General features: G+C 33.9%; 3 protein-coding genes and 1 long non-coding RNA gene across 5 annotated transcripts; 1 reads left to right on the forward strand and 3 right to left on the reverse strand.

The window, feature by feature from the left end:
• Positions 1-472: 472 nt before the first annotated feature.
• LOC143570477 (uncharacterized) lies at positions 473-2,038 on the forward strand. The gene is made up of 3 exons (XM_077056119.1): positions 473-861; positions 1,514-1,656; positions 1,748-2,038. Exons 1-3 carry the CDS (start codon positions 522-524, stop codon positions 1,868-1,870), a joined length of 606 nt encoding a protein of 201 aa, XP_076912234.1. The 5' UTR covers positions 473-521; the 3' UTR covers positions 1,871-2,038.
• A 4,250-nt stretch (positions 2,039-6,288) lies between these two features.
• Positions 6,289-11,387, reverse strand: LOC143570478 (succinate dehydrogenase subunit 7B, mitochondrial-like). Of its 2 annotated transcripts, none has more exons than XM_077056120.1 (4): positions 11,234-11,387; positions 11,065-11,124; positions 8,009-8,111; positions 6,289-6,470 (listed from the first exon to the last, which is right to left on the reverse strand). In XM_077056120.1, exons 1-4 carry the CDS (start codon positions 11,288-11,290, stop codon positions 6,400-6,402), a joined length of 291 nt encoding a protein of 96 aa, XP_076912235.1. In that variant the 5' UTR covers positions 11,291-11,387; the 3' UTR covers positions 6,289-6,399. The 2 variants fall into 2 exon arrangements, with proteins under 2 accessions (XP_076912235.1, XP_076912236.1); XM_077056121.1 differs by having other exon boundaries at positions 11,065-11,115; positions 11,234-11,319.
• Positions 11,388-13,239: 1,852 nt separating this feature from the next.
• On the reverse strand, positions 13,240-15,182 carry LOC143570504 (calmodulin-binding protein 60 B-like; the record flags this gene model as incomplete). The annotated part of the gene is made up of 4 exons (XM_077056139.1): positions 13,240-14,083; positions 14,160-14,360; positions 14,438-14,598; positions 14,687-15,182. Coding segments are annotated over 4 exons (1,467 nt in total), but the record flags the coding sequence as incomplete, so codon positions are not given.
• Positions 15,183-15,250: 68 nt separating this feature from the next.
• On the reverse strand, positions 15,251-15,705 carry LOC143570499 (uncharacterized). The gene is made up of 3 exons (XR_013141940.1): positions 15,586-15,705; positions 15,387-15,477; positions 15,251-15,315 (listed from the first exon to the last, which is right to left on the reverse strand). It is a non-coding gene; the product is annotated as an uncharacterized LOC143570499 (long non-coding RNA).
• Positions 15,706-26,265: the final 10,560 nt, after the last annotated feature.

Consider the following 26,265-nt stretch of genomic DNA (forward strand, 5'->3'; position numbering starts at 1 on the left):
GTGTTTATCATAGGGATGAGCAAATGGTGCCGGTACTAAATTTTTTCAAAAGTCAGAATCAGGATTTTTTATAAATGGTATCGGTATTTATTGAATACTTGCCACCAGTATCAGTATTGTATCGGTACAGAATTAGGCATTTTTGATACCGATGTCAGTACCATGTTTTTGAAAAAAACCAGAATCGGGATTAACCTGTACCGAGCTCATCCATATTTTATCAGCTTCAATTAATTTCAATTTTTTTTAGCATTTGTAAAGAATTATATAGGATTGTAACGTTACCACTAATTTAATAATATCTCTAAAACATTTATTTCAACACACATTATTATTTTGTAATACGTTACGAATTATCATGTTTTTATATATAATAAAAACAAAACATAATAATAATATCGGGTATACAAGGATGGGCGGTGAGTTTCGTGTATATATATATCCTAGTGTGGTGTAACATCCCTTCAATTCCTTCACCCACATAATAATATCATATCCATCATCTTTTCCGATCACCGGACATGGGCAACTGCCAAGCCGTCGATAACGCAAGTCTCATCTTACAAACACAAAATGGTAGAGCTGAAAGGTTCTATGCACCCATCTCCGCCGCAGAGGTCATGAAGCATCACCCTGGTCATTACGTGGCATTACTCCTTGCCACCACCTTCTACCCTTCACCTCCAGCTTCCTCATCCTCCGGTGGTGGTGGTCACCACCAACAACCACCACCCAATAATAATAATAATAATAATAGTCCTACAAATACCAATCAAAACTTTCGTGTTACTCGTATCAAGCTTCTTCGGCCCACTGATAATCTTGTTCTTGGTCATGCTTATAGACTCATCACCACCCAAGGTGTGTTTTATTAATTTTATTTCTTCTTCTTTTTTTTTATATATTTTTATTATTGTGTTAATTACATAACTTTTTTTAAATTGATAACTTGACACGTTTTTAATCATGCTTCTAAATCTAAACATTTAAAAAAAATTGGTTTGGCAAGAATCCTGCGGTTTCAAACACGAACAGTAGGATATAAACCAGTCAAACTTTGACTTTCTTCAAATCAATTCCAGCCTGACCTGATTTTGACTTTTGTTGACCCGGAAAACCGGTTTGGGAAAAAAGAATTGGTTTGGGAGGAATATCACTATGTTCACACCTCTTAGGCTATACATAATGGGGAGATAATTAGTGGTGGTTTTTTGGGCGATTTTCGGCGCCAACACCGCCTTCCCGCGATTTTTGGCCAATAAGTGGTGGGGGGCGACATACCTTTGTCGTTGGTGTATATTTGAAAATAATAATTAAAAATTAAAAAGGGACGACAAAGGGCTTGAAAATCATTACACTCCTAAAATAAAAATCGTTCATCTGCTGACGTGACGTCACGTGCCAAAATTCCCCTTATATTATAGCCCCCGCTACACATAGTCTTATGCCACTCGCTAGGTTATAAGTCCTTTGATAATTAAATAAGTAATAATTTATATATTTTTGTTTGCAGAGGTGATGAAAGGATTAAATGGGAAGAAGAACAAGAAATTGAATAATTACAAGAATTTTCAGCTACTGGAAAAGAATGAAACAAATTCAAACTATGAAACAGCGGCTACAAAATCTAATCAATTGGGGAAATCTCACCATCAGGTTTGAAATGTTTTCAGTTATCTAATTGTTATTTCGTTTATTAATTCTTGCAAAACATCTTACATAAATATTGTTTATATGGTATATGCAGATGAGGAAAGCAGATAAAAATAATAATCAGGTGATGGTGGTTCAAGTGAAGTCTAGACCCTCCAAAAGCAAACCAAGAGGATGGCATCCATCGTTAAACAGTATCTCAGAGGCAACAAGCTAGCTAGTTTAGTTGTGTGCATATTAAAGTTTTCTTGATAGATTTAATTTTTTGGAAGATGGAGATTGCATTTTGGGAGCTTGATGAATGATGCAAATTCTTCAAAAGAAAAAAAAATGAATTTGCTTTTCATATTCAATAAAAATCTTGTTTTGTGCATAATTTCTCTATTTCAACATTGAACGGTCCGACCAGTAAATCAGTAAAACGGTCCATCCATGTTTATTTTGTCTTAAAGAGAGTGACTATATGCAATCAACTCCTAATTCCCACCTTTGTAATTATTACTTATTGTTTTGTTATGCCAATAATGTTATGGTAAAGCCTGTTCATACTTTTCAGTTCATTTTTGTGATGAAGAAAGGAAAAGAAAACATTAATGCTAAAAGTTTAGTTATATTTATAAATGAGAAATCAAGAAAAAACCCATGGAATCCTAAGAAATATTAGCAATAGCTAATAGCTTTTAATAGTTGGTGTATAAGTATAATATTAATAATCTTTTTAAGAAGAATAGTTCTCCTTTGCATAAAGCATGCATCCCCTCACTCGTTTTATCTTGTTTCTTCTTTTCATCATGTGTATAGTGTGGATCTTTGCATATGCATGTCTGTGAGGAAAACAAATTTTATATATTGTTATTATAGACATTCATTTTGAAACATTATATGGTATTTAATAAAAAAAATATAAACAATGTCAAATAATGTCACACAACAATGACTACAATAATAGTGTTAATGATAAAAAAAATAAAAATAAAAAACTAAACTATAATAACAACAAAGTTAAAGGACGTTAAACGATTAGGAAAGAGTTTAAGCATATAAAAGGGAAAATTATATATCTATGATAATATTGGTTTATTGAAACTTAATAAATATTAAAGTTTCTTTTTTTCCTTCCTTTATTTTTTTAAAAAATTGAACATAAAGTTTTGTCTTTTAGTAAGCAACAATTTTTTTTATTATTTAAATTAGTATATTTTTATTCCATATAAATTGACCACAAATTTGTGCACTTCGAAATTTAGCCACAGAATTTTATTTTTTAAAATTCAAATACGTACACATGTATTATTATTTTCTTTTTGATATTCTTAGTATAAGTTTGGCGATGAAGCTAATCGATACTGGTATTTGCTTTATTTCGATCGATGTTTAACATGTGTCGGTATTATTTTGGGCATATCACAACTTTATTCATATCATAACTTTGTGTCGGTAAATAGGCAAACGACTTTCTCTCTTCCACTCTCTCACGATACTGGCCGCGTGTATGAACAAAATAGTGGGTGAGGGTATGCATTCTTCTAAAAATTTTAATTCTCGATTAAAACTATAATAGGGATTACTTATAAAATACTCCGTAGTAACTAAGTTTTAAAATTGTTTCATATTTATTTCATTCCATCTCACTCTTCACAACCAAATTTCAAATTTCACCACATCACAATACATGTTTTTAAATATAAAACGTGAAACCTTTACCATCTACATGTTCTCTCTTTAGGATGAGCGTAATGGGGCTTGGTTGAGCCCCAAGTGATCCAAGCAAAATCTGACACGTAGGCGATGACATGGCCATGGATCAAGGTTCTCAATCAAGCCCCAGAGGGTGTAGTGGTCCAGGTGATCAGGGGCTTGATCTAGTTTTTTATTTATTTAATTATTTAAAATAATACATTAAAAAGCTTTTGAACAATGGGGCTCGGGGGCGATTTTGATCTCTCAAAAAGTTTACCGTCGTTTGAACCGTTTGACAAATGAGTTCGTCTTCTTCGGTAGAATAGGAAGACAAATACGATGACGACGACGCCATTTATAAATATATATATATATATATATATATATATATATATATATATATATATATATATATGACTGGCCAACGGTAAGGTTGACCAGTCAACGAGACTCCAACGGCTATATTCCCCCGCGGTCACACCCACGCCGGACGTCTGCGCCCCTGACCACTAAATGGGTGTAGTGGTGTTTGCGAGCCACATCACCGGCCACCTGGACCACACCCCATCCTTCGCGAGCCACTACCCATAGTCTTATAGGTGTTGATACATGTTTATCAAACAGATGCTTATTTTATAGAATAGGAAGCGCGTGAGTATTGATGACGAAGTCGAGACAGTTATGACACTCCAACGTTGAATCATAAATATTCTTTCTTTCAGCTCATGGTCCCACAAATACTTTCCCTTTTTTAGCATTGCTAGATTTTGTTGTATATTAATATTTGGCACACATAATCGTGTTAAGCAATTCACAAGAGGGTTGGTCACTTGGTCTAGCAGTTAAAAAAAGTTGATCCATACGAAATTATATAAAACTCTGGTGTAAAAAAGGTAACTCGTTTATAATATATATATGTTCACCTTCTGTAAAATTATAATAGGCAGGTTTAAGTTTGTTTAAATTATACGGCATGCCAACTTAAAAACAAATGTTTTTTTTTTGTGTTTTTCCAACGACTTATTTCAAAGTGAACATAGTTTGACGGAATTCTCTAGACCGAACTTTTTAAAATAGTTTACTTGGACTCGAACCAAATTTGAGGTTCGATTAGGTATAACAATAAATAAATATATTTTTTTTAGAGTTGTTATTTTTCGTAAAAAGTAAATGTAGCGGCTTTCTAATAATAAAGTAAAGTGGTATTGAAAAAATGAAATAACTTTTTTTTATTAGATGCAAAACAACATAGGGACAGGGGCTTTGGGGAGAATGTAATCAAGTGGTGTTGTCTTTATGGAGAAGATAATAATGAAAATTGTGCTACACCAATAGCATGCTCCTAGGCATGTTCTATGGTCCACTAAAAGAAATTAATAACAAAGATAAGCCTTATGAGAGTTGCTATTAAAATAATTAAACTCAGATAATCATATTTGTAATGAAAATGTGGTATCTTTGATGGTACTTGATGTTTTTTCTTTTATGGAAAATTATAGTGACTACATAATTAGTTCTTAGGTTATTCAGTGTTTTGTCCTAAATAAACGATTTAGTAGTATTAGTTTATTGTAACTCTAACCAAATAGTTCAAAATTAACTATATGACTCCTAAATAGCTAAGTACTAGTTGTCAATTTCATTGTAGCCGAGTAACAAAAATAACTTTTAAGCAACTTATTAGCGTTTAGACATCACCTCTTGTGGTTAACTTCTCAACCAATGGATGAAACTCGTCATTTACACAAAACTCTTGAGCTTCATTCACCTCAATCCAACTACACCACTTTTTCTAGTCTTGATGCTTTCTTTTCGCGGGATATCACTATTCTTACGTCAACTAGCCATCTACGTTCGATAGTAGCACTTCACTTCAACATAATTGATTGCAATACCCATCCTCGATGTATGCGATAATCTTATATGACTTATACGCTACACCCTCCATATAACTACATTGACTTGTAAGATAGCCACCATGGCATTGACCCTAATATTTGATAGTTGAAGTTTTGAGTGCAAACAGGAAAACAGCCTCATTAGACTGAAAAAGACGATGTGATCCTTTAGCACAAGGCATTAATACGCCTACCATGATAAAGGAATCCTGAAATAATAACCCAATATACCATGCTGCGTATGGGCATAATTTGACAAATTTCATCGGCTCTTTTGACATTACACATTGCTTGTCATTTGAAATGTATACAAGACATTGCAATCGACTAGATCGCTCAAACAAAAATAAACCAATCAGTTCAGCCAGCTTCAAATGTAACAACCAGATTCAATATTCAGGATTTAAAACTGAAGTTAATGGCTCGACCAATAGTTTAAAACTTGAAACCGGTTGCTTAACTTTTCTACTTGTTTGTTTTCTCAATACTGATAAACCATCGTTACAATTTCAAAATTAAATAAAAACTATCTGAAAATATCAGTTTAAGCCTTTCAAAACCGACCCATTTGTGCCCTTTTACTCTTACATATTTAGGATATCAGTTATACTCATAAACCACCTTTATCATCTAAAAATTAACACTAACCATTTAAAAAAAGATTGAAACCGTGGAAACCAAACTTTGATTTGACATTTTCCAAAACCGCAGTTTGTGATTCGAACCAATCTTTTTTTAAAAAAAACTGACAAAAGCAGACTATGAACACTCCCATCTGACATGTCATATACAAAAACTTCTTTCAGGCATTTAATCAAAAGACCAAGTAAGCATAGATGTGCTCATGTGCACGACATGATCAGAAAGTGATTGTGCAACTGGCAGGGACAAGCAAAATATCATGTTCTAAGGCACTCAATCGGTGAATTTGGGAGTTCGGTTTGCAGTAGTCGAATTCCGTACACCCACATTTTGAAACTAGTATTCTTTAAATAAGGCAAGGCTGGCAAGCAACAAGCACAATCTTACAGTAATCATCTCAAACCATTCATTTTACGCCATAAAATGGAACTTATTTTTCTTGAAAAAAAGTCTAAAACACTTGCTAATGATAAATTACTGACTGCATAAAGGGAAAAATAATTACCATCAACCACTTATGAGGCTTCTACTCTGATTTGAGAGCTTTACGAGCTTCTTCTCGGGTGACAGCCCTTACATAGATTTCATAACAACATCCTGTAACAAAACAAGTGCAATATCAGAAGCAGGCACGACAAATTAGAACAAAAATGAGCTATTTAACCAAAATTCTGATCTAATAATTGATAAGTTATGTTGGAACCTAAGTAAGTAGAACCCAATATAATTGACCAAAAATGGGGGTAAGGGACAATCATAGAGATTTCATATTAACAAATTTACTCTGGAACTTCATATTTTGTGGAACTTACTCCAAACCAATTAAAGTTTGTCATCATTTCACAAAGACTATTAGGTCGTGTTCGTTTCACGGAATTGAATGGAATTGGACGGAATGAGATTTTAAATCCCAAGGATTCCTTTGTTCGTTTCACTATTGACTGGGACTGGAATGGAAAGAGAATCCTCTCAAATCCCAAATTCATAGGATTTTGAAATCCCACCAATTTCGAAAGGAATGTTACAAATTCTCCTGGAATGTTTTAAAACCCTAATGTAGCCCTCTCTTTACATAGCCTCCACCGCCGTCGACTCTACCGGCGTCCTCTGCCGCCGTGCTCCACCACCATGCTCAGCCGCCGTGCTCCACCACCGTTCTTACTAACAACCGTCGCTGTCCATCCTCCAACTGCACTTCTCGCCGATGGCGTTTTCGCTTCAGAGCATCAGGTCTCTGCCATACGGCACCAAAATCGCCACCGTTGACTCAGATACGGTCCTCACCATCACCGTCCGATTAGAATAGAGATGATACTGTAATAATTAATAATATTATTTTAATAAAGAAGCTATTAATCGTTGCTTCAGGTACGTTCCTATCAGATCTCAATATATATTTTATAATCATTTTTGTATAATAATAATACTTAATATATATTTGTTTATTATTATTTTGTTAAAAAATGTATTTGTTCTTGATTATTTATATTAATTTTATTTTTTAATTATTTTTAGAGTTTTTATATTATATATATATATGTTTATTGTTATTTTATTTTTTATATATTTTTATGTTTTTTATTATTTATTTATTTTTTGATTTTTATATATCTTTTCGATTTTTTAATCAATTTTCTGATTGTTATTTTATTTTTATTGTTTTAGACTTTTTTAAATTATTACTTTTTTGTTATTTTATTATTTATATGTTAGTAGATTGAAGAGAGATGAAAAGAATAGAGATGATTCCAATTCCAACACATATTAACCAACCAAACGCATGATAGGGATTTCAAACATTCCATTCTATTCCATTCCAATTCCAATTCCAATTCAAATTCCAATTCCTTTAAAAAAACTCCGTGAAACGAACGCGCCCTAAAGTACTATTGTGAACACGAGTAAATGAGTAATTCATAATAACAATTCTGCTCATAGTCAACGCAACTGACATGAAGCTTTCACTTTTACAAGAAATATTAGTCACTCAAAAATCAACATCGTTAGAAACTAAAAGCTTGAATATGACCTGCCAAAACTTGTATAATTGTATAAACCATAAAGGTGGCAAAATGAGCAGGTCAAATGGGTCAAAACAAGTAATTATAGATACAGATTGAGTATGATTAACATACCAGCTACAACAGCTATAGTGAGATAATCTCCAATTCTTCTGATGCTTGCGGCACCTTTCCTGTACGATTTGAACCGCTCTAGTGCTGGATCCTTAGCCAAAAGCTGCAGGGTAACGGGGTTTTCTTTTTCTATGAGATAATAATCCAATAAAAAGTAAATAGGGCCAGATCTTCAGTAAATTGAACTACATTATAAAGAGTCTGAAAGACTCTGAATTTGGCATTTGCAGGCCAATCGGTATGTGTTTCAACCACATGAACTAACAATAATAGTTTCAGTTAAAAACTTGATTATTGCATAGCGATAACAATCTGTTACTGTAATAGAATACTAAAAAACATTATGCGGGAAAGAAAAAAACATTCATTAAAATATAAAAAGTACAAGATTATATCAACAGTGGATTCTTTTTTGGATAGGCAGAATGTAAGTCATGGAACAAATTCCAAAAGTAACAAGAGTAGTGTGTGTGTGTGCAAATAACAAAATGAGCAAATTTATATACATCGGTTAAAGGCACAAAAAAACTATACAACTAGTTAGTGACAACAAGTATTACTTGGTAACTAATTGGGGTCATTCTCCCATTCTTCCAAAAAGATATGAGAAAATAGAAGTTAATATGAAGAATATAACACAAAGTTAATGCCATCTTTGTGTAAAACACCAGTAAACCACCAAATACACACAACCAACCTTGTTAAAAAAAACCTTGAAAATCACCAATATTGATGATAAACACATGTTGTGGAAAAACAACTTAAATTTGAATAAAGAAAAGCTGGTCCAAAAGAACTGACAACAATTACAAGTCCTTATACTCATAGTTGCTAATATGGATTCTAAAATAATCAGACGACAAAGATAATTGTTTATATATATATGGACTTGTGATGCTGCTCACAACATGCAGCTTGTCATGAGATAAGGCACATGAAATGCCAAATTTGATTATAACTGCAGCCGTGAATATTTGTAGAAGCCATACGATTAAACTGGTTTGCAGAATGCTTAGGATTTGGAGTCCTTGAAGGATTTAGTCTTTGAATCATGTCATGCGTTTGGTTAGCAGAAAATGGAATGAAACTAACTTGCTTCCTATATTCTGTTTCATTTGTAAAGCTGTCAAAAGATTGGCATAATTTCCCTTCGTTGGTTCTTTTACAGTTGTGAAATTATTTAAAGTATAGTTATTAAAAACGCATCGCCCAGGCGCCTAGGCGATATTTTAGGGCGAGGCGCAGTAATTGCGCTTTGTTGACTTAAGTCGAAATTATAGGAGAAAAATAGGCAAGTGTATCTTTTTCTGATTTTTTTTATTTACTATGATTTTATTTGATTAATTCCTTGTAAAACTTACCAAAAATTCATAATATTAACATAATTAACTCTTAATCTCTCTCCTTAATCTGTCTCTTATCACATAGCAAGAATTACAGAGGTTAGCAATACACACACACACACACATATATATAGGTATATTAATTTTTGTTTTCGATTATCAGGTTTGTAATATTCTGTTTTGTTAATTTAGTCCACTGATTTAATGTTTTTTTTTGTTTTTTTAACTGACGAACAGCACAACCGTTTTTATATTTATTAATTTATTAATTTTTTTTGCTTTTGAGCATGAACAATTTGGTTATTTTGGATTTTCATATGATTTTAGAAACTATGGTTGAGGATTATGCTAGGTTTTTGAATAAAGTGTTGTTTGCCATTACAAATTTTCTTTGTGAATTTTTTTTATTTTAGTGCGCTTTTTTTCTCCCAGGCCCACGCTTTTTTGCGCCTAGCGCCCGAGGGAGGCCTGTTCGCCTTAAGTGCGCCTATCGCATTTAATAACTATGATTTAAACTACCCTCTTATTAAAACTCTTGTTCATAATTTTTTTAGAACTAAATACAATTTTCATAACCCCAAATTTCCTAGTACAAAAAACCTCATCTCGGGCTTTTACTATTGTAACAAACATTTCCTACCAATAAAATTTGGGACTAATTATAAATTTTAGTAGCAGTAATGGTGTGTTTTATGCAAGCTAGAATGCTGCTCAAGCAACATAGATTACACAAAACAAGTATCTTTACCCCCAACAAAAGTCAATAATCAGTTTCAAATTCAACTGATAGAAACCCGTGTGACAACAGCAAAAGTCAAAGTAAGATATATGGGTTCTGGTCTATGTCATAATAATTAAACAAATTTTCACCTTGTTCTCTGACTCTCTCTGAAAATTCTTCTACTATATAACACCGGTTACAAAACTTTGAATATAAAAGGGCAATTCTACATCTATATTCCAACTTCTTAGACATAACTTATATTTACAGACAAAACAATAGATCCAAAGAAACTGAAAGAAAAATCCATTTCATTTCCTGCCAACCAAATGCACGAAAGGGTTTTTCACAAATTTCAAATCCTTCAAAAACATTTGAAAACACACACACACACACCCTTTAAGAAAATGCATTTAGTTATAAATCCCACAACCAAACACCCCTTAGATTTGAAACATGAGGCACACCTTGTACCTTTAACTACCTCTTTGAAAACAATTTAGAAATGAAGTAAACTGGACCCTAATAACAATCTCAAAAAATAAAAATATCCAAAGATTATTATAAACAAAAAAATAGCTAAACCCTAGTGGTCTTATTATGAACAACATAAAACCTGGTACACATTAGCCACTTTTCAGAATGTAATGAGAGATATGTTAGTATAACCAGGTGTCACATGTATGAAATTGTGAAGAAATGTTGGTTATATGAAGGCGCAAGCCAGTGTAACATATTATCCCCGAAATATGTATAACAAGCCTAACCTATATGGTTAATCAATCCTAACAAAAAAATTAGGTCTTTCAAGCAAAATGAGAAAATATGAACTAAATTAGGGCTTCTTATGTAACAGGTCATAAAATTAAAAATCGGATAAAAAAGATATTATATTAAATTAGATATAAATCCGATTATTTATTTAGCATGAATCTCTAGGAATCGACTAATCGATAGAAATGAACATCAGATGGAATCAAATAATCACTTACAGCTTTCTCTCGAGCACCAGGTTCTACATGAAGTTGACGTCTGGATTGAAACTCCGTCGCCTAAATCAAAATAAAATGTTGAATTGAGAAACAAACAAATCGAACAAACTAAGAGACTCATAAGCAGGATCAAGGCTGTAAATACGTATATAGATGAATTGATTGATACCTGTAGATGATGAGCACGAAGGCTAGAGAAGGTGTTACTTTTGAACAAGGAAGCCATTGCTGGTAGCTGAGGTCAAGGGTAGGGAAAGTGGTGAAGACGAGATTGATTGATCCGACGCTGTATCTTGCTTGCTTGTTAGTATACAATGTTTCGGTATTAGTCCCTCTATTTTTTCTTACCTTCTCTTTGGATTATTAAGGACGTCCTTTTTAACCTGAACTGAATCGACCTAATAAACTATAAAACCCGATTAACTAGTGTTTAACCCAAACCCGACAAGCTATAAAACCCGATTAACTAGTGTTTTGTTTTATTAAAGTTAAATGATTAACAGCATTTTAAGTTTTTAATTCTTTTTCTCTAAAATACTATAATTAGTGTTGATACTTAATAGTATGACAAGTTAATAACAGAGGCACTGTAGTAGATTATAACCAGTTTTATTTCTTTAATCTCATATGTAGACCAAATTAAATAAAGCCAAATCAACCCATCAAATTGAAGCTTGTTTTAGCACTTTACTGATCATAAAAGCCCACCAAATTACATACATTTTCCCTCCTGTCGTATATAACTTTTGTCACATAAGTTTTAAGCATTTATCTTTTTTCCCGTAACATTATTTCAAATTTTGTTTTATTATATATGTCATAAAAGTTCCACATATATACTTTTTATCTTCTCAACTTTAGTTTCATATATGTACTTTTTGACCATCAACTTTAGTAATAACACTTTTTTTTTTCAACTTATGTATTTCTCATTTGGCCTTTCAACTCTGGTGACAGAACATTTTGTCACAAAACTTCTTCCATAACAACTTAAAACGATATTCACTAATTTCCATCACAACATACACGATATTTTAACAAACAATAATTTAACCTGTTTTGAGTATTTGTTTTTATGGGGAAGTTAACGTGCAATGAAATTAACGTGTTAATTGTGAGAATCAAGTAAGTAATTGCATATACAAGTAGAGTGATTATGAATATCCGATCCAAACCCTCGTTTTTATTAAATAGTATATAGAAACTATAGTCACTAATGTTGAGGTATGCTCTTATTATTTTGTCACTATGCTATCATGTGTTTTTCTGTTGTTTTCTTTGCTGCAACATGTTTCTTTCAAAAATTTGCATTTTGAGCTTTTGATTTCTCATGCAGGCGTTCCGGAAGTTATACGAGGCGGTTGGTATGGGATTGATATATGCAATTACAAAATACGAGCCTGTAAGTAGTCTCATTTTGCATGTTTATTGTGTGCCAAGTGTTGATCAGAGGTGACAAATTTTGGTTGAGGATCGGGTCAGAACCGGTAATTTTGGTACTGGAAAACTTTTTGTCCAAAAATTTGATTGTTTTGCGATTTTCGAACAATTATTGTTTCAATTATGATTACAAAGTTGTATTATTTCAGTGTACTAAAAAGTTAGATCAAAATGAGGTTTTATGCACTAAAATACAGTTTTGGCGACTTTGGATCTTTTTGATATGTTCCCTTTTCAGCTAATTTTTTACTTTACCCGGTTGACCCGTTGAAGATAACACGTGGCCTAAATTGGCCGATTTATAAATCATAATACTTTGCTGAACCTGAAACATGTTATTGACAGGTTGCGACGATAGCAGATGCTGTTTATGGTGTATGGGCTAAATACCGTCTCCAAGTCACAGGTTTGTTGACTTGAGCAATATGCATGTCGTTTTTATCTTTCTACACATTGGTAACACTGATTAACATTATTCTTTTAGGTCGACCACCTTTAGAAGTAGTTTTGGAAGCTAGAAAGAAAAAGGCATGCTAATTCATTATGTGTGCTTAATTTATCGAGTTGTAATTATAAAATGCCAATACTTATTTACTAAACTGGTTCTTCAAAATGACAGGATGAAATATGCAATGACAGCAAGAGTTGTAGGATGTAATATTTAGATCTCTTCCTTCATATGGCCAGTATTAATGTTTCATGTCAATAAGTTAGATGTTGTACACACACAATCACTTTTTTCATGTATACACAAAAAACAGTTATGTACTTATGGATTAATTTCAAATATACAATTCAAGATCTAGGAATCTGAAAAACCATATTTACAAAGGTAAGAGCATCAAGAACACAAACAACATAAATATTCATGCCCGGAAAAAAAGGAAGAAAATTTCTTCTTGTGATGGTACAACAGGCAGGAATAAATATAAAGGTATGTGAATTGTGTAATTACATGGTGTATTAACATTTAACAACATCTCTGCTTTTTAAGGGGCTGAATCCCTTGTGAAAGACCGATCCTTTCTCTCACAGAGTTCTGCCTTAGCAATTTGGACACTCTTGTCCATCTTTCCCGTGCAATATTACATAAAGAAACCATTGCTGGACTGAGTTGGCACTCACTGGGACTCTCACTTAAGATGCCACTAATTTCATTTAGAAAGGATTCGAACTGCAAACTTTCCATTATTGGACCATTGCTGTCAAATATAGTATCAAGGCCGGACTCAACAGCCTGAGATGAGGTGCCTGACTCTGCAGCAGCCCCAAAATTGGCTGAATGAAATGAAGCATGTTCCTGATACCAATTTGTGGAAGGAATCATCTCATTATCATCAAGTACCTTTTCCTTCCCCCGTTCTGTTTGAGTGGTTACAAATAGTTTGTCGTTTGAGTTATTCAAACTGTGTGAAGCTTTAGTGACTTGTAAATAAGGTCTTGGTGGTCCATCTGTTATCCTGACAGGTGGCAACGAGGTGCTTGATTGAAGATATACTTCAAGAGCAGCCTCGTGGTCAAAAGGGCGGAGTAAATCAAAGTGTTCAGATGCAAACTTCGCTAAATCTTGAGCTTCAACCTGTTAATAGCATCAATTAGCCTAAAAGAAAGTTTTTTATGTGTATGTATTTTGGGACAGAAATAGGCAGACTCACCTTTTGCTGTGCAGTTAGCTGATTAACTGCTATATACAGACGGGGCTCTACTATTAACGCCTTTAGTTGCAGTTTGACATCAAGAACCACACCAGTCTTTAATTTGTTTCCGGGATCCAGGTACAAAAACATTCCATTTGATGCATGAGCATTATTTACCATTTCTTCCCAAGACTTAGAAGCAGCTTTTAGCTTCAGAATCTGCAAATGTCACAAAGAAGATGCATTATGATCAGTTTAAAGTGAGAAACTAATAAAACACAGGCAAAAGTGACTACATCTTCAAGCCGTTTCAGATCCGTGTACAGTAGTTCCAACAAATCTTTCACAGTGTACACTTGTTCTTTTTTCAGGCGCCTATGGCGAACACCATTATAGCTGATCTGCTGTAAATGACACACCCTATCTGACAAGGCCGGGCACGCATGTTTTTCATGATCTGCACAGTAATAAAAACAATAGGTCAATGACTAAGAAAAAAAAGTCAAAACGTTTGCGTGTATATCATATAATTTTAGAATACTTGCAGGTACTACGGTAATCCTTCATAACAAATGTTTCTGTCAATGCTATTTCCACTGGATTCATCAAATTAGCATCCGCAACTACAGCCGCCAATCTGTACAACCCATTTCTGGTATGTTCCGAGTTATGAGTAAACCAAAACTTATTAACAAAACCGACGCCTTCTTTTAGCTGCAAACGAGTATCTCCTTGAAGGATCCGTTTCCGTTTGTCTGCACTTACAATCTTTTCTTGGAACTCTGCATAGGTCCAACTACCACCATCATTATGATCATCATCATTACCATCACCATCCACATCATCACCGACTCGAAAACCCAGTATTTCCAGTTTTACAGCAGATTCGGCCTCGGTAGTCACTATCTGATCAGTAAGAGCATCAACCAAGGCTACTTCAATGGGTTTCTCGCTATCTGCTAAAAGAGGCTGTCCGGTGTAGACCGGCAGTTTAATCTTGTTTTTGAACTGTAGCTTGAACTTTTTCAAAACTGAAGTACTGGCCCTGTTAAGACGATGGATGGGTAAGCTACAAGATAATACTCGATTAAAAATGGTGGTTTATTTGGATAATCGGTTTAATTTACCCATTCATGCTGATCAAAGCCTCCCGTTTCGCCAATTCATGTTTCACCTGCAGAAAACTTAGCAGTCAGATATGATAATGACTTAAAATATAGACAAATGAGATGAACATGAGCTTACAAGTTGACAAACCAAAGGGCGAAAAATAGGTACAAAAATAGGCACCATTAATCGGCGTAATGTTCGGATTAACATCAGGTCCCCTGGCCCCCTAGAAATCAATCATAATGAACAGATACCCATCTGAAAACCTTGTAATGAATTCATCAAATAAACTACTAGGAAGAAAGTCTAATACTAACTCAATACACTCTGTTACCTTGTTAGTGTTGTGTCTGGTTGTGACCAGCAGTCCCCTTCTTCTTGTGGATTTAACGCCATTTAACGAATGGTGAGAGGTTTAGCTGTAGAGATAGAGAGTTGAGAGAGAAAGAAAGAAAGAAAGAAAGAAAGAAGGTCGTTATTGGTAGGTGGATGGATGATCTGATGTTCTATATATAATATAACCTATGACCTACCCACCCCCAATGTACCCCCCCCCCCCCCCTCAATGCGGGTGACAGTCGTAGAATATTTGTCAGAAAGTCAAGACTTTTTTTTTTTTTCCAAAGTAACTGTAGTTTGTAAGAGTAATGGGTTTTAGACGAGTAACTATTTTATAGTGTTCTCTTTTTATAGTGTCAGCTTAAAATGAAGACATCCATCTAAGAGAAAGTAAGGGATTGAACTCCTATTTTAAACTTAAGATAGAATGAAAAAGATTTGAAATGTTATAGAGGTGTAACTTGAAAATGAATGAATATTAGATAGAGGGACTGAACTTCATATTTTTACTTTTTAGCAATTCACGGGTGTGGTTAGAGATGGGCAACTAAAGCGGTTCCTGGAACCGGACCCGAACCGGTTCCTACCCGATTTTTGTAGGAACCGGACCCTATCTGATTCAACCCGATGATCCGTGACCGGTTCTTGCATTTCTGAGTGTGGGTGGGTAGGAACCGGAACCGGTTCTGGAACCGAACCATCCGGAACCGGTTCGTAACCGGTTCTTGCCCTTGGATCGAATATAGCCGTTGGAAATCGTTTTTTTTTGGCCGTTTTTTGACCGTTGGGGTCAAAAATAGCCGTTTTTTTGGCTCCCCCAAGCACCCCACTACTAGTATAAATAGGTATTTGGTGTCATGGGTTCATCACAACACTCAAAACGCAAACCCGAACGCAAAAAAATACAAAAAAACGCTATTACAACGTTTTGAGTTCTCTAATCTCTTGTTTTCTCTTCTTCTATATTCATATTTGTTGTTATGGCTACCTCACAATCATCGGTTGGTCAAGGTTACAACGCCGAACCAAGTTTCGTTCGTATTGTACCTCATAATCGTAATCAAGAGATTTGGTGCAATTGGGATTTGGTTGAATTGAGTGACCATTCATTCAAGGCTCGGTTCAAGTTTTGTGGGATTTATTTAAACCCACTTTCGAATTCAAATTTGAAGAAACACGTCGAAAAACCGTATTGCAAGGCGTTGAAAAAGAACGTTGATTCGCAACAAACGCAAATGGATAGTGAAGGCGGAATATTTACATACCAAATTGATCGAGTTCAAGATCGTATGGCGAAGTTTGTGATTCAAGAAGCTTTGCCGTTTAGCCACTTCGACAACCATCGCTTAACCGCCATGATTCGAGATACGCTTCAACCACAATACACTCACGTAAGTCGTCATACTCTTAAACGTTATTGTTTAAAATTGTGGAAGAAGGCCAAAGAGGTACTAATTGCATATTTTGAAAATATAAATACGGGAATAAACTTAACTAGTGATGTTTGGTCGGCTCCACATGGTCTACCCGAATCTTATCTTAGTATCACCGCTCATTGGGTAGACCCGTCATCGTGGGAAATGATGAAACGCACCATTGCTTTCGAACTCTTTGAGTATCCACATACGGGAGATAATTTGTTTGAAATTTTAGATTATGTTATAAAAACTTATAAACCAGAAAATAAAATATTTTCAATGGCATTTGATAACGCGTCGAATAATACATCGGCGGTTGATAAATTAAAATTAAAATATACGCCGATTTGCAATGGTGTATTTTTTCACTCAAGGTGTGTTGCACTTATCATTAATTTAATCGTGCAAGACGGACTTGCTTCGGATGAGGTTACATCGGTTATAAACGATTTTAGACTAATGATACATGAAGTTTTTAAGAAAAGTAAAAAAAGACAAATGGAATATAGAAAATTTTGTAAAGATACGGGAAGAAAAGCTTTGGGAGCTAATTGGGATGTACCTCATCGATGGAATTCCACTTGCATAATGTTTCAAAGTGCTTTGAAACAAAGAGAAACTTTACAAATGTTTCATTCTAGTCTTGCCGAGAATGATTTGGCAATCCCCTTTTCAAATGAGAAATGGGAAATTATCAATGACTTATCGACTTTTCTTGAAGTTTTTAAAACATCAACTACGAAACTATTGGGAACGTATTATCCGACAAGTCCCTTGGTTCTTTCGGAGTTATTTTTAATCGTTAACAATCTTAAAGAATTTGAAAATAAAAGTCCAATGTTTTCAAACATCATATTACCAATGAAGTTTAAATTAAAAAAATACTTTCTTGAATTGCCACCGGTTTTTACTTGCGCCGCCGCTTTAAACCCAATGTTAAATGTTACGGGGGTTGAATGTGTGATAGACGAAATTTTTTCAGCCTTAGATATGCATGAAGTTGACCCAAACTTTTCAACAGAGGCAAAAAATGATTTTAACTTGAATTTTAAATTTATGTATGACTTTTATTTAAATAAATATGGGTCAAACATACACATGCCTATGCCGGGGGGGTCTTCATCAAGTTCAAGTGCTACTAGAGTACGAGATCCCATGATTAGCATTATGAACACCGTTCGCAACGTAACGGCTAAAAAACAAAGGGGTAACACCCCTTCAAGCGAACTAGGAAGGTATAGTGCAAATGATTACTCTACCGGTTTATCCGAAGAGGAATATGGCACTTTTGATGTTTTGGCTTGGTGGAAGGCAAAGGAAACCGATGCCACCATGGCCCGTGATTTACTAACCGTCCAAGCTTCTACGGTAGCTTCGGAATCCGCTTTTTCTCTTAGTGACAGGGTAATATCGGTGAGAAGAACAAGACTAAATTCGGAGTCGGTGGAGATGTGCATTTGCTTAAAGGATCACTTGGACTCAATTGATCGTATTCAACACGTAACCACTCTCGAAGATGAAACACCACTTGATGTTCGAGTGCACGACGAACAAGAAGGCATTTTTACAAGTAATTCCGAGGAAGAAGTCGCCGCTCAATAATTACGACGAACAAGAAGGCTTTTCTAGAAATAATATGTCACAACTTTATATTTATAAGTTTAATGTTTTGTTAGTTTGTTTTTGAAGATTTTAAAACATGTCACAACTTTATATTTATTTTTATGTTAATTGTTTTTTTTTTATTTTTCATGTTATACAAATACGAATCGTAGTTTAGAATCCAAATCGCAAACGAAAAACGAAAAAAAAAAAATTTTTTTACACTGTAACCGGTTGGAACCGGTTACGGTACAGGAACCGGTTTAGGAACCGGTAAGAACCGGTTAGATAGGTTAGGGGTCCGAGGGTGGGAGAACCGGTTCGGTTCCCTAATCGGTTCGAGCCTGGAACCGGTTTAATTGAGGGTTTTGAATTTAGGAACCGGTTAGGAACCGGTTCCGGTTCCTAGTCCCAAACCGTTTTGAACATGTCTAGGTGTGGTTACGTGGTGTACTATTTTAAATAATGTAAACCAACAATGTAAAATTAGAAAAATATGATTTGATCATGTATGCGTAGGGTGTAAATCGACGGAGTACATATCTTTTAAACGTTATTTTCATTCATTCATTGTGAGGCACGAGTTATAACAATTTTAAAGTATGCGTACTTATAACACTATCTTACTATTCTTTATTCTCATATAATAATCCAATTCCTTTCTCAACTTACTACCATTGTTGCTAGCATTCTTCATTCTCATTTCACTTTTTAATAACCTACTTAAAAATGTATCACTTAAATAATTCTCCACGACTCCACATATTAACGATCTTTATGTTTATACCAATCACATCGGGCGAATATGTTGTTTCAAAATGTTGAATGTCATGGTGACGAGCTTGATATTAAAAGGGGTGATCAAATTTTTTTGGTCATGTTTAAATAAGCATGGCATTGATGAGCAAGGTCTATCCCTTGCACGGTTGTCCGGTTTTGGTGGAATAATAGATTGTAATTACCGCCTTCTTGATCATTGGTAAATCACAACCATGGTGGAAAGATGGCGTTATGAAACCCACACGTTTCACCTTCCATTTGGTGAAGCGACTGTGATGTTACAAGAGTACACCACGTGACCACATCCGCGAGTTTGCCAAAAGTGAAAATATATAGTTTAATCCTTCCATCTCATATGAAGGGTTTCATTCATTTTCAAGTTATACCCCTATAACATTTCAAATATTTTCGTTCTGCTATAAGTTTGTTATAAATAAAAATATGAAGTTCAATCCATCCATATGAAGGAACACCTAAAACTCATAATTACTACTCTCCGACACCTAGAAACCCTTTTTTTTACAAAGCCTAATACTTTGAAAAAGGAATCCATGACATTAGCCTGATCTCGTATCCATTTAAAATATAAATTTAGGAGCATGTATGTCAAGATATATTTGGTATATAAAAAAATCATCATCCATATTCACTTTTTATTACCCTTTACCGAATCCAAAACCTCAAGACGATTTTTGACTTTTAATCGAGGTAGAGACCACAAGATGATGTCATATGGCTACTTTTTTTTAACAATTATATATTTCTATTTCTAACTCATTGGTTTATATATCTTCTATCTATCCCTATTCTAGGAGGTTTCTTAAGCTATTAAAAGCGCAAGTAGTGGTCATATAAGCTATCGCCCCGCGTGGCGGGAGGGGGGGGGGGGGCTCAAGTTAACCTTATCGGAGATATCACACATGTCTTGTGTTTACAGGGACAACCGGTAACTGGCAGGGCCATGGGCAGTTTGGTTTCAGGGGTGGTTTGGACTAATTTTAAACGGGTCACATCGGATTCACAGTAAAACCAGTATTTTGAAAATAATTTATTAATTTTCTAGAAAAATATAAGTGTACTACCTCATGATAATTGAAATAAATAGACTTACTACTCATTTACTTTAAAACTAAATGTATTTTTTTCAATTTAACGCATAAAAGTCATTTTTATGTGTAACCTCCAAGATAATAACTACACCGTTTTATCAAAGATTATTTATATAGTAACATAATAAATATATAATAATAGCATGAGCGGTTATTTGTCGTCAAGATTTCGAGGAAGCTTCCTTGCTTTGACAAAAGAAAAGGTTCGTAATTCAAAGGGCTATTACGAAATATCAAAAGTTCGTCATAAACTGGCCCCAAACATACGGAATCTAATAAATAAGTGTCACACACAATAGGTTATAAATATATCATTCCATTAAAAAATGATTTATATTCACTCTTTCCTACCAACCCTTTGTTTATTAGTTTAATAAATAAATAAAAATCTATTCTATTTTCTAATAGTTAAATTCCGAACAAACTTCATTATTAATAAAGAAATCTAGATACTTTCTTAAACGATTGAAGGGTCACTGGTAAGTAAATAAATAATCTCATTAGTTAGACAACTTTATATTTTAAATAATGCAATCCAATGTGTTTCTTGCAATCCGTATACTAATTATTTGTACTTTTTAGAAAGGTATGTTAATGTTTGGTTTATTATAGGAAATTATTATGATTATTGGTTTATTTATACAGAGAACTGCAAATCGAGAAATCAAAAAACATAAACACACTTTATAATTGTATGTTTGGTGAAAATAGGAAGTGTTAAGTTAAATGTATCATCCGCACTTGGTACCAATTAGCATTGCTCATTTTACTAAAGGGCTTAAGGATTTGTTTTTAGCCGTACAATAGAGATTTTTTCTACGAGTTCATAAATATGAGATTGCCTCCATCAAAAAACCCTTAACTTTAGAGCTCAAAACATGTTAATGACGTTAGATACTATCATACTATATTTCTTACGAACCCAATATTTATTGTTGATATGAATTTTCCTAGGGTGTCACATATACGCATAACTGCTAATGGTATAAAACCTTTTGATGTAACTATACATGAAAAGTTGTAAAATAACATAAACACAAATATAATTATTATCGACATGATTACTACAAAAATGACTGATTTTTCTTCGAAAAGGGCAATTTACACTCGGATGCTCCTTTGAGTAGATTAGTATGTTTTCTGTTTGTTTTGTTTTTATTAGGATGTTACCGAATTGGTTCAGGAGTTAAGATGCTATATAAAATACATAAATATTATCATGTACAGTGACTAAAGTGACGTTAGAATCGAATACAAACAACTTTTAATATAAGAATTGTAAGAAGCATTAGACTAAAGTAATTATGTAGCACTAGAGTAATTATTACAGTACAGTTTTGAACTAGTTTATTTTTTGTAGCATAATAATTTTACTCGTGTTAGCATGTTTAATATACTGGTTCTTACAATTCTCATCTTAGAACTTATTTGTACCAGATCCAAACTCGTGATGCGAACCTTATATAGTAAGAATATTCTTATGTTGGTCCTTGGATATATTTGGCCGAATCATTAGTGGAAATGCTAGACGAACTCAATGTACCTTTTACGCGTTAGAACTTGAGATGACTTTTATGTGAGTTGATAAGAGTGTTCAAAATAAATCTTTTAAACCTTGAGCAAGGTCAAAGGAAGGTTCGTAGAAACTACATAAAGCCATAAAGTGAACTTCTACTTCCATTCAAGGTTTCACCGACTCGACAATATTATAGTCAGTCCAAATGCAATACCTAACTCTTCTATTTTATAATTTTGTCATTTAATCCATTAAAATAAATTATAAGACTAGTTAGTGAAAATACCATCCGATGTAACATCTTATATTTATAGAGATATATATTGTAACACACTCTTTTATTTAATTATTAATATACTACTTGGTTATTTAAGTTATAGCATGTAATACTTAATGTAAAATATATATATATATATATCTAAGTTTTATATTTTGTTAGGTTGATCTACATGGTTGATGTCCGATGACTCGATGAGCAGTCCACTGCAGCCTGCATGTTGTGTTTAAAATTACAAAACTTACACGGCTAGTAAGCGAACACTCCGCTTGTTAGTATAGCAATTTAGGAAACCACAACTATGTAAACGAGTTAGGACGATCGTAAGCTACTCGAGATTGGCACGTTTTGAATCAAGTGGCTTAAACTAGTTTGAGTCAAGGTCGAGTCTATATTAAAGCTTATTTAATAAACTAGCTCTTGCCCAAAGTTCACATATCAATCTTAACTAGACTCATTGGCCTCTATTCTCTGGAGTTTCTAGTTTCTAGAATTCAATCGGCGACGCCTCATATATTTATTATTTATTATTTAATTTTAAATCTAGTTTGTTAAATGGATTATGGATAAAAAAGGTATTGGACCTAATATATAATAAGAATATTAAGATCCATATCTATTTTATATAAAACACACACACACATATATATATAAATTTATAAATTTGTGTCTTCGAAAATTAAGTGCCACGACCGGTTGCCTTGGTTGGCCCATGCACAAGCCGGCCCTGTCGGGGGTCTTATCTTGCTAAACCGGTTCTTAGTTGATATACTATATTTTTGCTATTTAAAAAAAATCCATGGACCATTGTGACACATTAGAATACATGAGATATGAGATATTCAACGTGAAATGGTCCCACACGCTGATGGCATAAACGGCAACGCATCCGACTCAATTTTGGTTTCTAAACACTATAATTTGTTTAGGATTGACTTTTGAGTCTGTTATGAATAAATAACTCATTATTTATGTTCCGTGTTTGATGTCAGTTTAGGGAAATATATATATATATATATATATATATATATATATATATATATATACTTTTAAAAGAAAAATTTTAGTTTTGTCTTTACTCATGATTCATACTTTTATGAGTTCATCTTCTAAGTCTGGCAACCTCGGCAAACCAGGTTCAGGTGTGGTCGTGTGGATGAAAACAAGTTCGGGTCAAATATCACCTTTAAAAAGAAAAAGAATATGGTTGGAATCAATCGTTTTCGAAAAAATAGAATCAAAAATAGGATTACCCGTTGTATTTTTATGGGAGCCAGTAGCGATCGATGTTGGAGACTTGGAGTAGCTACAAAGGTGGCGTTGATGGTGACAACGACTGCGAGGTGGTGTAAAGGTGGCCGTGTTGGTGTTGACGGTGGTGGGATGTGATGTGACACCGATAGAGGCAATTGTGGTGGTGCAAATGGCAACGGATAGTAGTGCAAATAAACAATGGTCATAAGCGGTGTGAACCTATTTTGACCTTTTTTAAGTTAACAAGTTTTATAATAATTATCATTATGATCCCTTGTCAAGTGTGAGTAAACCAAATTAACCTATTGTTAAATTTGAGGTGATTTATATAAACCCATACACATTTAATTATCCTTGAATAAACTTAATCCTTAAAAAAACGAACAATCTAGTCACTTAGCCGCATACAAAATTCATATAAGATATTGTCACAACCAAATATGTAATTAAGCAACAAATGACAGTACACGCAAGATATTGTTGAACCCGGGGCCCGCCGACAATCATTTCTCGACATGATTAAAAGTTTGCACAACTTATATGAGATATGATAACTTATTTAATTTCTAACATTCTTGCCAATACATTATCCTCATCGAATTCTGATCGCTTTTTCACAAGAAAGAGGTCTTTCAGTTTAATTAATATTCCAATCACCGGTTCTATCTCTCGGACTACCTTGAGACTCAATAATGACTAATTTCGGATTTGGTATATAAAATAAAAAAGCACATGTTTTTGTAATAAATTTTATGACAACTTGTAGCCAACGACCCTACCCATGACAAGCCAAAACGGATGTGGATATGTCTCAAGATGCATTTATCACATTTGGCATGAGTAGTTGCATATTATGACTTATATTTGTCAATTTTTTGATTTATTTTTTTCAAATTGACAGCTAATTTGGGACTCGTGATATGTCACACGTTTGCTCTAGGACTTATGGCATGTATTGTAGGAAAATTGTCATTCATTCAACCCCATAGCTTTAGCTTCTAACTTATAAAGGTGAAGTGACTTTAATGGCGTTGACACATATGTCAACTTGTTTGTCTAGAGACTTAAAACAATTCGATTTGTCCACCTTTGAAGGGTGGTTGAGCTATGTTTGATACAATTTCAAAAACCAAAAAGAGAATATATGAAATTAATTGGTTGAATGGACATGTTTCTGTGAGCTCCAATGCATGAAACCAAATCGAATGATATATGAGTTAAGGTTAGTGGGCTGAACTATTGAACGCGAATATTATTTGGACCTTTTGGTGGGCTTTGAATTAAAATGATAAAAGGAAAAAAAAGGTTGACGTAAAAAAGATAAGAGGCATTTAGCAGAAGTAGAGTACTAGAGGTGTAAAAAAAAGAGGTTTCGAAACCGGTTTGTAACCCGGATCGGTTGAAAATCGGAATCGAACCAATCCTTTTCCATGGAAACCGGGGGTTTGGAGCCGGAACTATTTTGGACATAGACGGTATAACTTTTGTTGACCAGAACTGCAAGCGTTTGAGGAAAAATGATCTTGTACACCTCTAGTTTCAGGAGATCTCACTTCGTAAGGGTGGGAAAAAATGATTTAACAGATAACCTAACATGTAATCATCTCGTGTTTTTGTGTTGGTTTGTGTGTTAAATGTTAATTGTTTGTTAATTTGTATAGCATGTTAGTTTAGCTTTTGATTTATTAAAATAATCAACTCTTTGGATCCTTATTTACAAAATCAAACAAACCTGTAATAGCAACCACATGTTTCTCGTGGATACCATACCGGCATACCCTACATATCCTAGCTATATAGGTTATGTGGGTTTTTATAAGACTTGAACGATCATCATTAACTTATCCTGTGTCGACGTACCCATAAAATAAAGTGTACACACTCATGACCACCTAATATCTTTTCACAAAGTGAGTCAAGCTTTGTATCCAAGTCCATGCTGGGGAAAAATTCTAGTAATCATACTAAATTCTAACATAAGTACATAACTAAACAGAATTCAAACTACCTATCACTTGGCTCAGCAGGGCCGTCCCCGAGAGTCCTCTAAAAGTCGAGGGCTCGGGGCAAATGAAAAGATGGGCCTAAAAAATTTAAAAAATCAATAACTTGTATATAAATATTTAATATTACAATGATAATTATAATAACAATTAACAAAGTTATTGTAAGAATTGTCAAATTTGAATATTTAAACAATTCGCGAGTCTCTTTTAACATTTTTTATTTTAAATAAAAAGTTATTTTGGTCTTTAAATATAAAAAATAAAGAAACATAAGACAAATGAGCATAACAAATAAAATAAAATAAAGCTTACGACAAGAATCAAACACATGACCACCTGTTTGAAGGAAAGGGGCCTTACCAGTTACACCAATCTATATCTTTTAGCATAGATTAGTTTATTTATATATTATATAATAAATGATTAAAAATAGTTATGGGCCCTAAAATATGGTGGGCCTTGGGCCGTTGCCCTCTTTGCCCACCCTATGGGCCGGGCCTGTGGCTCAGTTAGACTCGTTTAACACGTATAACACCCTTATAATACGTACAGCTTATATATTCCTCCAAATAGTAGTTCTACAGAATCATTATAACATCACGAGAAATTTCTAATATATATAGCGTTCTTAAAATTTATACACCGGCCCATAAAGGGAAAAGACTTTAGTGATCACACTTCCATAAAAGTTTTTAATAAGTGCCATTTTTCCC

Source organism: Bidens hawaiensis, unplaced genomic scaffold (assembly GCF_021521415.1).
Source record: "Bidens hawaiensis isolate Kalapana, Puna unplaced genomic scaffold, B.hawaiensis_p1.1 tig00024994_1, whole genome shotgun sequence".
NCBI classification, from domain to species: Eukaryota; Viridiplantae; Streptophyta; class Magnoliopsida; order Asterales; family Asteraceae; genus Bidens; species Bidens hawaiensis.